Source organism: Arvicanthis niloticus, chromosome 4 (assembly GCF_011762505.2).
Source record: "Arvicanthis niloticus isolate mArvNil1 chromosome 4, mArvNil1.pat.X, whole genome shotgun sequence".
In the NCBI taxonomy this organism is placed as follows: domain Eukaryota; kingdom Metazoa; phylum Chordata; class Mammalia; order Rodentia; family Muridae; genus Arvicanthis; species Arvicanthis niloticus.
The window spans coordinates 101,073,840-101,087,623 of NC_047661.1; the positions used below are offsets into that span (position 1 = coordinate 101,073,840).

Sequence of the window (13,784 nt, forward strand, 5' to 3'; positions counted from 1 at the left end):
ACTGAAGAGTACATACAGATTCTGTAGGTCTAACTTGCCTGTGTCTGAACAAAGGGCTGTACTGCTTTCATTAGTAGCCTTTATGTTACTCACAGGTAATGGCTGCTATTGTCTACAGCATTTGTTTTGACAAATGCTAAGTCATTGGATGACACAGTAATTGTTAGCTTACTTTAAATCTAACTTTCCCAAAGATTATCTAAACTTTAGAAGATCACTTCCTTTGTTTGTTGTTACGTTCTGAGAACAAAGGATGTTTATTCATGTACAAAGGAGGTAATTCCCATATAGGGAATGGAATGAAGCATCTAATGAGAACATCAGGGGGAAAAACAACATCCACAGTCCTCTCAGGCTTGTGATTATTCAGTAATATTATGTTTTTCTAACATTGGTTAATACGGCTAAAAGTTTACCTGGGATTACATGAGATATTTTAAAAGTTAATATTTCACATTAAATTATCATTATCATAGTTAGCCTAATTCCTCATCATATTCAAGTGTTTGTCATCACTTACACAGTGTCTTGTACTGATGGTTGGTCCACAGGAAGATTTAGTCCAAGATAATTTAGTGTAGCCGGACATTGTGTCCCTGAAGTCTTTCAGAACCTATGACACAGTCTCTTCTGTTTTCATTGCTCAGACTTCTCGAACGGACCCACTAGAGAGTGTCCCATCTTCTGAATTAGTGTCCTTTATTTGCTTCTTTCATTCTTCCAGGTCCTGAAGTTGGAAATGAGTCACAATGGTTCGATTAGCTTGGAGCTAGTATCTGCATAGGTATCATCACAGGTGACGAGTTACCGACTCACTCGTCACCAGGAGTCACAGTCATAGACTGGCTCTGCTTTGTTTATTTGTTTGTTTTATCCCACAATGGCAAGACTAAAGTTGAACATAGAAGTGACAGCTTCACTTTCTCTGTGGAACTGGATCTAACATCTGGTTTGTAGCTCACGTGTGGGAAACAAACCAGCATAAGAAACAGTGGCTTTGACTTTAATCCCTAGCAGTTCAGTTGGCTGCTATAATCGCTTTCTTTAGGTGGGTCAGATATAGGGCTAGTCGGTTCTTTTTAACAAAACCATCACAAATTGTGAAATATGAAGATCATTTTTTATTGTTTGTCTAGGTTTCAGTTTCAAGGCCAGTGTTATTAATGTTTCCAAAGGTTGCTGTTGGAGACAGAACAGCATAGCTGCATAAACACCTGCAGTCTTCTCCAAGCCTGCCGCCCTCCTACCTTGGAGTTGTTACAAATTAGCTCTTCCTAACAGTTATCTCCCTGTTAACATGTTTTCTAATGTACATCAGTGAGTTACGTAGTAACTACTATACAAGATACATAAGCTGTCAAGGTCAGTCTAACCAGGGAGTGTTAGTTTAAAAGATGTTGAGCATTAAAAGTAAGCTGAGCATTTGGTGGTGAGATGTTTCTGGTGCAATTTCTCTACCCAGACCTTCTTCATTTTATTTAGAGATATCTTTGGATTCTGTATTTGCCAAGCACTCTAATTTGTATAATCTGTATTTACTGACTTGTCAGTTACTTATGTTCATGATGTGCTAAGTGATTTTCACCTTGACCATGATGAAATCTATGCCTTTACCCAAAACAGCATTTTAAAGACTAAGCCAATGGCATGTTGTTGTTTTCCCCCAAGACAAAGTTTCTCTGTGTAGCTCTGGCTGTCCTGGAACTCACTCTGTAGAGCAGGCTGGCGTTGAACTCAGAGATCCACCTGCCTCTGCCTCCCAATAGCTGGGATTAAAGGTGTGCACCACCATTGCCTGGCATTATTATTGACTTTTTATTAATTAAAAATTTTAAGTTTTTAAGACTTTAATACATGGGTACACTATTTACATCCTTTCCACACCTCCTTTCGCTAGTCCACCTCCTGTGCCCCCAGACTCCCTCTCAAGTTCCCAACCTCTTTTAAATTATTATTGTTACATATAAACATATGTACACACATGTATATACAAACTGTAACCTGCTGAGTCCATTTAGTGCTGCCCATGTGTATGTATTTAGGACTGACTCCTTGAGATCATGTGGCTTTGTCTCTGGTGAAGACTGGATCGTCTTTTCTCAGTAGCCATTAATTGCCGGTAGCTCGTCTTCTAGGTATAGAGCCTTCTAAGATTTCTCTCATTCATATTGGCATGACCACTGATGTTATCATTGTGCTGGTCTTATTCAGGCATCCGTATTACTGAGATTTCTTGGCTATAGAGTCTCTACCTAGAAAACATAATCTCATAGCAGACATCCTGGTCCTCTGCCTCTTAAAATCTTTCTGCCCTGTCTTCAGTGATGTTCCCCCAAGCCTTAGGTATAGGAGTCGTGCTGTAGATGTATCTATCGGTGAGGTCAGGTACCCCACAGTCAGTTGTTGCATGCTTCCTTCCAGCTGTGGATTTCTGTAATTGTCTTCATCTGCTGTAAAGAGAAGTTTCATTGATGAGTGGCCTGAGTTACTTTTATCTGGGGGTAAGGATTTAGAATGCAGTTAGAAAGTATACTGGCTTAGAAAGTGGCAGTAATAGGTTTTGCCCTAGGGGTCATGACCTTAAAAGTCATGGGTAATTGGCTAGATACACATTACCAGACATGAATTCTCCCCCCCCCCCCCGGCCCCCATTCAATAGACCTTAAGTCCAATTAGATGATTCTTCATTATCTCCAAGAGATAAGTACCCATTGATTGATTGCATCATTAGGGATATTTTGCCATGCTGTTCATTGTTGCTGTTTGCAGTCTCTCTGTTTGGGTAGTGATTGCTTTTCTCCACTGTTAGCTTGCATCGCACCTTCAGATGCTATAAGAGCTAGTCCTTTCCAGAGAAGGTTTCCATGTTAGTTCCAGTTCCCCAACTTCCTCTCTCAAAAAATGTGTGGTGTCTTCAGTAAAACAGTTTGACTTTCAAGTTCTGGAAGGCAACCAAGGGTAATAGAAACAGACTATGTTGTTTTGGACGTCTCTTGGATTTCCCTTGTGATTTTAAAATTTACAGTAAGGATTACTCTAAAGCACAAGGCAGATAGAAAAGCAACATTTTGTTACTTAGAAAAATGCATATAAATTCAAATGACTTATGGAATGTTAAGGATACATGGAGTTATCAAGTGATTATAAAAGTTCCTGTTGTAGTATGGCATTCTTTCGTGTATTTTCATTGTAAAAATAGTTTCTAAAAAGATCTTGTTGACAAATAGTCTAGAAGCTGGAGAGGAGACAGAAGCACGCTCACTAGGAAGCCTGTGCCAACATAGATTAAGTAAAGTTTCATTCTCTTCAGGATTAGTTCATTGCTTCCTTTTTTGATTGAAGACTGACTCCTGACATTCAAGTGTCCTGTCACTAAGCTCAAATTCTTATCTCTCTCTCTCTCTTGTTTTTTAAAACTTTTTATTTGGAGAAAGAAAATAATTTACCCAGGCTGCCCATGAACTAACTCACTTTGTAGTCCAGGACCATCTTTCATTTGTAATCCTCCTGCCTCAGTCTCCCACATATCTGGGATTGGTTTCGGAGACTTCACTGTTTGGTTGGTTGGCCCCTTTTGCTTTGGGGCCAATGATGAGGCAAAACATCACATTAAAACAAGACTCAGGACCTCAGGGCTGGGAGGTGAGGAGAAATAAAAAGGAAGTGCTCAGTGTCCCACAGTCTTCCCTTAATGACCTAAGACCTCCCACTGCTTGCCGGTTTCACCAATAAAGGCTAGTGGTGCTGTGGCAAGCCAGCAAAGTCCTCCCAAAAGCCCTAAGCAACTAGTAACCCAGCTTTACTGGAGGAAAGGGATTTGCATAGCATCCCTTGAATACAAGCTCCGAGGGAACTGTAAGCCAAGGGATACTATGCAAATCCTCTTTCTCTGTGCTGGCTCATTGAAAGGCTAAGTGCCTTTGGGTGAAATTGTTTTTAATGGTCCATGGTTGATGGTAGACAGTGCGGTTGTTTCATGCTTTATTCATGCTTTGTTCTTAGGCAAATTTCCTCTCACTTTTGCTTGCTTTGCTGAACCAGCGAAGGGAAACTAACTGCGTGGTACATCGCTGGAGTGCTAGTTACAATTTCCTTATGAGAGTCTGTCATTTTGACCCGCATATTTTAATAGCATTTGTGTGTTTTGGTAGTTGGAAAGCTTTCTAAATGCAAAGGGAATCATCTTACTTAAGATACTTAAATTTGATTAACTCAGAGTGTGAGGACCATGAAGAGAAAAAAGGGAGACAGGCAGATGCTGTCGAGTTAGATAACCTGGGGACGTGTATGTACTCTGTGAAATTCAGGTAGAGACATTTTCAACTTCCTTTCTGTGAACTTACATTAAAAGCATTTCCTCATGGCTTTAGAAACCTTTAAAAGCACAGCTTAGCATGACATCACATTTCACTGTGCTGAAGTTCCGTAATTTACATAGAAATTTAATTATTTTAAATGTTTCTTTCCATTAGTGTTCCCCCCCCAAGAGGGAACCGTAAAAATGTTCCTACAGAATCATATTAAACAGTTAGAATAAAAATTATTTTGAATAAGTTATTTTTTAAAATTTTTCTTTTTTAAAATTTCCCTGTCCATTAAAAAAAAAATCTTACAAAATTTACAATGAAAAGTTTCTAGATATATGGAATTGATTGACCACAGAGGAAAGCTTGTTAACAGATGGGAGAGTTAAGCCCACCCAGAGCCATGTTCTTGGTTCTATCCTGTTAGAGGGAAACAGACTTGACTCCATCAACAGACTAGAGCTCCATCAACAGACTAGAGCTCCATCAATAGAGGAATTTTTTTTTTCATTCATGCTATATAGTTATATAGTTAAAAGACAGAACTAAAACACAGATTTGAAATAAACAGAGAAGAAAGGAAAGAAAGAAAATGGTAGTGACAGTGTTTTGGCTGGACTGTGTTAGATATAGCATCTGTCATCAATTCAAAGTACCCTAGAAGGTTCTAACACACTAGATGTTCAGAGCCTGTTGGTAGCTGCTATTTAGACATAGTGAGATTCTGGGAACACTATTTAACTGTCAGCCTCAGTTTTCTTATCTGTAAAGTTGGTGTTGTAACATCATGAAGTTGTAGGGAAAGATTAAATAAGTTAATATGCACAGTGCCCTAAGACCAGTGCCAGGCAAGTCATAAGAAGTCATTGCAGATCGGGAGTCACTGGTAATGGAGGGACTGCCTTCCAGATAGAGCCAGTACTGATCATTAAAAATGAGTTCCTAATGTTAGCATTCTCTTTAAACTCCACCCCCACAGTTACCTGGCTGTTGCCAGGTAGGCCTGGCCGGCTATAAAAGGGGCTGCTTGCCCCCTCCCCTCTCTCTTGACCTCTTGTTTTCTCTGACTTTTGCTCTCTTGATCACTCTGTCCCCCTCATGCCTTCCCCTTCCCACTCTCTCCACGTGCTCATGGCTGGCCTCTACTTCTCTACTCTCTCTCTCTCCCTCTCTGTCTCTTAACTCCCCTCCCCACACCCTGAATAAACTATTCTATACTATACCGGTGTGTAGCTGGTCAGGGGGAAGAGATGCCTCAGCATGGGCCCGCTAAGGCATCCCCTTCTCCCATACCTTACTACGCACCCATAGAACATATTCTATATCTCTCTATCTTTTTATAAACACATCACCTATATCTATAGGTCATAAGTGTCACAAACTGGGATGTGCAGTTTAAGAGCCAGTCCTTTATAACCTAAAGAGTATATGCTTATCTGCGTATATGTTTATCTGGTCTACCTATCTTGTCTACTTCAAATAGTGGCCAAGTTTGGGTCAGATGGTGGTGTTTATTTGCCTTGTCTATTCCATGCACTTTGACTAGTGAAGGGAACACATTCAATAAGGGTCAGTGCATTTTATCAGAACAGCTTTTCCTATAAGCTTTCTCTGTGGTCAGGGTATCAAAGGAGGGACCTCTTGGAGCTTCAGCATGAAGCTGGCAGGCTGGTGTGAAAATTATTTTCATAAGGGAAGAACAGAGCACACATGGCTCACTGAATTCACATTGAACTTTTTGAAGTCCTAGCTTATGAGTTTTGCCTCTCTCCCTGGTACTGTCTGATCTCTTTAGGAGAAGTAATACATTTCTTCATGTTTCCCATGAAAACCAACATCAGGTCACTAGAAAATCCTGGCTGAAGGAATGTGTGTGTGTGTGTGTGTGTGTGTGTGTGTGTGTGTGTGTGTGTGTGTGTGTGTATAAACATGCACATATGTCATCCTAATTTTAATAACTGCAAACGTTAAAGTAGAAAAGTAAGTTAATGTTGCATGACATTTTTTCTGGTTAGTGCTCCCTCCTCATGTTTATTACTGTTTTTATGATCCATTATTTTAATTAAATATTTTTGAGATGTTTAACATGATGTTGTTTCAGGGGGAAGTGTGGAAATAGATGAGACAGAAAACAAAATAGGCATTGGTGCTTTAGAAATATTTTGGTGTAAGTATCTAGTCGTGGTTTGGAATGGCCACTCCTTAGTACTGGATTCTTGTGAGTATGTTTGGCAGGCCAAAGGCAAGCAGCAGGTCTCCTGCTTTTATCTGAGAAACTGCAATGCAATCACTCAGTACTTTGAATCCAACATAGTTAAGTTATTCTGCCTCAGAGTATGGGCTCACTCCCAGTCAACAGAGGACACCCGTCTTTGTGTTCTTTTTCCTTGGGGACAGAAAGTCTTTGCCAAAGTTTTGCATTCAAATAGTATTAATCCTTTAAATCTGTGGGGGAAAAAAGTGACAGGTAAGAATGCTTTATTTTGCTTGAATTCAACCACTCAGGAGCTTGAACATCTTACATGGTCAGTGGCCACAGGTAATTCTTTTTCCACTTTAATCCATCCCGTTACCTGATTACTTTTGAAATTGGTTGTTTTCTTATTCAATAAGATTTAATAAGGTTCCTATCCTCAGTGATGACCAAGAATTGGTTTGGTTGGTGTTATGTATTTCAAATCTTTGTTCTAAAGTATTCAGTTTGCCTGTGACTGATTACATGATAGTTTCCAATTTGTATGTACTCAAATTTAACCTTTTAAAGTGTCATATTCTGCCTTCTGGGCTTCCTATCTTGTTGAGAAAGACATCTCTTATATCCAAGGCTATAAGAACAACACTCCTATTATTACTATTCTCCCCCCCCACCTCTCTCTTACACACACACACACACACACACACACACACACACACACACACACACACACACTTCTTCGACACCCCCACTACTCTCCATTCCCCTACCCCCTTTTCCATCCTTAAACCATCTGGCTTTAATTTTGTTTCTGCTAGGAGTTTGGGATCAAATTTTACATCATCCCCTGGTGTTTTGGTTTCCTTCTAGCCTTGTTGTAGTCAGTGAATTGAACCGACTGAAATGTTTTCCTTGACATCTTTTCTTAGTGCAAAGCTCCAAGGATGAGGTTAATTTGCCTTTCCCTCAGCCTGGCTTCCCCATGACCCACTCAGGGCTCATTCTCTTGGGTGGCACCAGGTCTCCTGAATCACATTCTGTGCTTGTTTCCATCAATCCCTCTCTTGTAAAGGGGCGTGGTTTAGTTATTTTGTTGTTGCTGCTGTGATAAATTATAACCATAAAAATCAACTAGCTGAGAAAGAGGGTTACTTTTGCTTATAGTTCCAGAGTGATAGAATCTATTAGGGAAGTCATGTCAGTAGTCATGGTGGTACAAGCTTTGTGCCAGTCAGAAGCTGGCCAAATATATGTGCATCACACACAGGAAGCAGAGAGAAAGAACAAGAAGTGGGGCCAAACTATAAAACCTTAAAGCTCCCAAAGTGGTAATGTACTTCTCCCAGTGAGGCTCCACCTCTTAAAGGTTCCATACCTTCCTACAGAGTTCCACCAGTTGAGGCTCAAATATTCAAGTACATGGGCTTATGGAGGACGTCTCTCATTTAAACCATCCTAAAGCAGATGCAAACACTTTAGACGTCGTAGTCACTCAGCCATGGCACTGTGGCACCAGCGCTGTCTTAGGTATAAATATGGCTTGGCTCCAACACAGTTTTACTTTTGTGTAAGAATAGTTGGATTTCAGTTGATGTTACTCGTTACCCATTACATTATCATTTCAATCTTCACCTTCCCATGGACCATTCAGAACTTGTAAAACTCCTTCTTAGTAGAATGGCTTCATGGCATTAGGTGCCGTTCAGGATTCCGTCTATGGGTCATCATTTGCTGTTATTTGATCTAGAGCCATTAGCTAAGACTTCCACTGTCCCATCCTGAATCCTTCTAATAAGCAGTCACAAATCTCAGGCAGAGAACTCAAAGCAAAGTCATTCATAAGTTAACTCATTTCGCCAATACCATTCATATTAGACTATCATTGTTGGTTTTTTCCTTTACATCTACTCAATAGATTCTGATCTTTATTATCTGTTGGGATAAGTTGTTAAAAGCAGAGAAGGAGTCAAGTGTCTGGATTCTGAATTTTAAAATATTTTAGCTTAACAAAGGAAAATATCTTTTTTCTTTTTCTTGACTCCCTCCAAAGCTCCTCCCCCATAGGCATTCCTCAATCCATCCCTTTGGCCCCCTCTGAACTGTATGCAGACTTAGTCAAGCCATTATGGTGTAATTATGCCCTACGTGTTTGTCTTGGTCTTATTTTAAAAGGGGCTTTTAAGTTTTGTTCTAAACATGAGTACCCTTGAGACCTCTATAACTTCTATAATACCTAATAAAATTAATCAAATAAGATCTGTCACCATGAAATTGCCTGCATCAGACTTTACCATCATTGCAGTGAATATTACACCCACTTAGTGAACATTTTTCTTTTAAGATGTTTGTTTTTGTTGTAATTCTTAGGATAGTTATAATGAGTAAGGGAATAGGCACAATATCAATGAAGAGCTGACGTTATAAATGTTAAAGTCCAAGGATAAAGGCTATGGGGGCTGAAATGCCATCTCTTCAGTCAGCCATTTCAGCGGGTGATGGTCATCTTCACTCAATCAAGGCCACATCTGGAATTGTAGAAGTTTGTTATGAGTACATTTGTGTGACGCTCTGTTTGTCAGAAATAGACTTGACTGAAAAACAGGAGCTGAAAATCACAACAGCTTAAACAAATTTAATCCTGCACTTAATTGGTTCTTAGAGAAGAGAGCAGAGGCAGCCAGCTGAGTCTAGCTTAGTGGGTCCACCATCATCAGGACCTCTGGTTCTTTCTTGCTTCCACTTCTGGGCCTTTACTAGAGCATCTTGCTGGACACGGTACTCATGCTTCCAATCCAGCACTCCAGAGCCTGAGGGAGAATGATTACTGTAAGCTTAAGGCTAGCCTGGACTGCATAGATGTTTTCAGAGTAGTCTGAGCTATGGTGTGAGGCCTTGTCTCCAAAAAAGTATGTGCATGGAGGGGGCACAACTTGGGCCACTGTAGCTTCTCCAGTCCCAGCCTTTACCTTTGCTGTATGTGCTGTATGAAGGAGATAGACTGAGGATGTTGCCTTCAAATGGTCCACAGCAGTTTCTGTCTAAATAGCACTGTAAAGAACTTAATGGTAAAGTTTTATTTTGAGATGACGAAGAACTTCTGCAGACGGATGGTATAGATAGGTGTACAGCAACAAGAATGACTTAATGTACTTAAACATTGTTAAAATGGTGTTTATGTTATATCATAACATAAACATGTGTAGAAAGCTTGGCTCTGTGGTGTTTCTTTTGGGTGGTCAGTACTGTACTGTTACTGTTTAAAACACTGAGATTATGTTATTAGTGCAAAAGGGAAGGTAAAGGTTGAGGAATACCAAGCATTTTTAAACTCATGTAGTGGTGGACCAAAGAGAGTAAAGACCCTCAAGAATAACCTCTGTTGTAGACTAGGGAGTGGGCTTAATTACTGTGTGTTTGCCAGAGCAGGGGGGTGGGGACAAATAAGATGGAAGTGCCTTTAACTGTTGAATCCAGAATCCATCTGTTTTTATGTTTGTTCAGTGGCATTGCCAAAGCATGGCATCAGGCACATTTTGGGGAAGGATCTGGCCCAATATTGTTGGATGAAGTACGCTGCACCGGAAATGAGCTGTCAATTGAGCAGTGTCCAAAGAGCTCCTGGGGAGAGCATAACTGTGGCCATAAAGAAGATGCTGGAGTGTCCTGTGTCCCTCTAACAGGTAAGGGTGTCACTTCCTAAATGTGCTACCTCTGCCCTCCTGACTGGTATTAGCTTCCTTTCTCAATTCAGATATTGTCAACAGATAATGCTCGTAAGCAAAACTTAAGATAAAATCAAATACAGTTTTTATTGCAAAAATATAATTTCTTCATTCACTTATTTCTAAAAGTTTCAATTTGAAGTCCAACAAAGCTTTGTTGCTGCAATATGCAATACCCAACACTCAAAATTAGTGTGCAGTGCTTCATACCAGACATTAGGTGTCAGTATATTACATCATTAATCCATTCAGCTGGTAACCAGTCTTTCCCAGAATGTGTTTGTAGCTGCTGTTCAACTGTGTGGATTTGACTGCTAATTAAAGAAAACTGAAAGAGAGGCCAAGCTAGCTTTGTAATTAAATTTTAGACTAATGCACATTGCAGCATGTCTGTTCATATGGGTCAAGTATCATAGAAGAGGATGCCTTAAATTATTTTTATTTTTGTATATTTGTGTGTGTGCATGAAAAGTAAAAGAATTAGTATTCATGGGATTCTGATCTTATACATCTTTATTTATGCTGTTGTTTTTATTAGCAACACAATGCATTTTTTATTGGATATTTTCTTTATTTACATTTCAAATGTTATCCCTTTCCTGGTCCCTCCCCTGAAACCCCCATCCCCCTCCCCTTTTCCTGCTTCTATGAGTTCTATAAGGGTTCTTCCCCCATCCACCCACCCACTCCCACCTCCCCACCCTGGCATTCCACTATCCTGGGGCACCAAGCCTTCACAGGACCAAGGGCCTCTCCTCCCACTGATGCCCGACAAGGCCGTCGTCTGCTACATATATGGCTGGAGCCATGTTCCCTCCATGTGTACTCTTTGGTTGGTGGTTTAGTCCCTGGGAGCTCTGAGCGTCTGGTTGACTGATATTGTTTTTCTTCCTATGAGATTGAAAAACCCTTCCGCTCCTTTAGTCCTTTCACTAAGTCCTCTATTGGGGACCCCGTGCTCAGTCCAATTGTTGGCTGTGAGCATCCACCTCTGTATTTGTCAGACTAGGTCAAACCTTGATTCTATCTATCTATCTATCTATCTATCTATCTATCTATCTATCTATCCAAATCACATTTTAAGTTTTTTAAGATTTATTTATTTTATTTATATGAGTACACTATGGCTATTTTCAGACACATCAGAAGAGCATATCAGATCCCATTACAGATGGTTGTGAGCCACCATGTGGTTGCTGGGAATTGAACTAAGGACCTCTGGAAGAGCAGTCAGTGCTCTTAACTGCTGAGCCGTCTCTCCAGCCCCCCAACACAATACATTTATACATAATAGAAATTTCTAATTTACACCAAAGTTAAGGCAGTGAATTTCATCTTCTTGAGGCACCACTGCACTTTTGTTCAGATGCGATACTCTTGTTAGTGCCTTGGGGGTGACATAGGAGACAATAGGTGGCACAATATTTTGCAAACAATAATATTTCATCATCAGATGTTTTTGTATTAAGAGACTTTTGTTCACTTCAGTGCGTCCCAGAGATCTATGAAAAGTATGTTTTACTCTCTGATTGTTTGTATTTCATTGTTTGGATTGGGGGGTCAGGTGGGGGGATGGTGGATATAACTATAAGTCTACCTTTTTGGAGAATGAAATTTATTATGTTTCATGCTCTCAAATGTTTTGTAGAATTCACCATGTATAATTACTCACTGTGTTAATAAGTGAGTTAATAATTCAAATTTCAGATCTGTATTATTAGTAAAAGAGCAAGGGCAAGATGTGTTTTTGTCACCCATGGGTGCCTGACAAGATAGATAACTCTTTATCCAAAGTTAGCTTTTCCTGCATTCTTAGTTCAGTATTTTGATTTGCACTGAAAATTTTGAAATACCATCTCTACATCACTATATGTTTTGCTGTTGCAGTAAAAATGGCCACTGTTGTTTAGATTTGAGGAAAGTGGAATTATGGGAAATTTTCTGGATAGGATTTAATATAGAAAAATAAAAGTATGTACTTAGAAATTACACCAGAACGTATTTTCTGCTTGGAGAATAGAGTAGAAATATCAGGAGGACAAATTTGTTAATCTTCAGGAAGAGTACAATAACCTCACATGGCTGAGTAGAGTCGCAATGATAGGTTATCAAATAGCTCAGAGGGAAGTCTGAATACAGTGGTACATCAGGTCAAACAAAGGTTTCTTTCTCTCTCTCTCTTTCTCTCTCTCTTTCTCTCTCTCTTTCTCTCTCTTTCTTTCTTTCTTTCTTTCTTTCTTTCTTTCTTTCTTTCTTTCTTTCTTTCTTTCTTTCTTTCTTGTTAATGTGCTTTGTGTCTTTATTTCCTTGTCACAGATGGTGTCATCAGACTTGCAGGAGGGAAAAGTGTCCATGAAGGTCGCTTGGAGGTATACTACAGGGGACAGTGGGGAACAGTCTGTGATGACGGCTGGACTGAGATGAACACATACGTGGCTTGTCGACTGCTGGGATTTAAGTAAGGCTCACTGACGTGGGGACACTGAATGCCAAAACACATCTTTAAAGTCACAATTACTGCAGAATCCTTATCTTTAATTTCTAAAAATAGATGTACATGACTTATCAGATGCTTATCTATGTATCCTCTGTCATTGTCTATTTGCTTATCATCTGTCACCATCATCTTCTATAGTTTGTCATCATTCGCCTGTCATATTAGTAATGCCCACCTACCTTGCTTTCTACCTACCTACCTACCTACCTACCTACTTACCTACCTATCTACCTACAAATGGAATTATGATTAGAACATGACATTTTTAAAGATGAGTAACCATCTCTTGTCATTTATTTCTTGTACCTTTCCTACCAACATCTCTCTTTTCTTAAACACATTGGTTGAGTTCTGAGTGACTTCTAGTGCACTTTTTTTTTTTTTTTTTTTTTATCTATTCAGGCAAGCTTTCTGAATGCTCGCTTTTATTATGATGTATTGTCACGACGGGATGTTATTAGTTTTGACATCATTGTGTCTACAATTTCAGCAATTTCATTGAGGAATGTTGTGGTGTCACATGGTTCTTTCTTGGAACATGATGATAATTGACACTTTTGTTGGAAAAGAACAGCCCTCTTGTCATGAGATGGCCTTGAGAACTAGCCTTTGACCTTGCCCACTTGCAGTCTGAGTATCACACTTAGGGCAGTATGTCATGCTACATACATAATACATTCCAGTGTAAAGACTTAAGTTCATTTAAGTAACTGGAAACGATGGCCTTGAGCCATGGATGCCCCTTTATTCTTGTGTTTCATATTTCTATGTAATTATTTTAAAAGTTGGTGAAATTACTTAATGTCAGCTTGAAATAGAGATAATAGCAAATATTCACTAAGCCTTAAATTATATAGCTTATCCAAGCGGGATAGAGCTATGTTTAAATTTGTAATTTAAAAAGAAAGTTTGAAAAAGAAACTTTCCATTCTTACACATTATACGTTGCATGTGTTCTTCTGTATCAGCCGTTATATAAATCTGTGATTTTTATAGACACTTGCTTTAATTTTTTAATGGTACAGAGTCATATGTTTTGGTGTAATGATTTCATTATATTCAGGTTA

General features: G+C 39.4%; 1 protein-coding gene across 1 annotated transcript in view; it reads left to right on the forward strand.

Annotated features, from left to right (window-relative positions):
* Positions 1–13,784, forward strand: part of Prss12 (serine protease 12) — a 60,444-nt gene that overhangs the window by 16,978 nt on the left and 29,682 nt on the right. The window contains exons 3-4 of the mRNA XM_034500689.2: positions 10,000–10,178; positions 12,537–12,678. Coding sequence (XP_034356580.1) covers positions 10,000–10,178; positions 12,537–12,678 — 321 coding nt within the window. The remainder of the gene's footprint in view (positions 1–9,999; positions 10,179–12,536; positions 12,679–13,784) is intronic.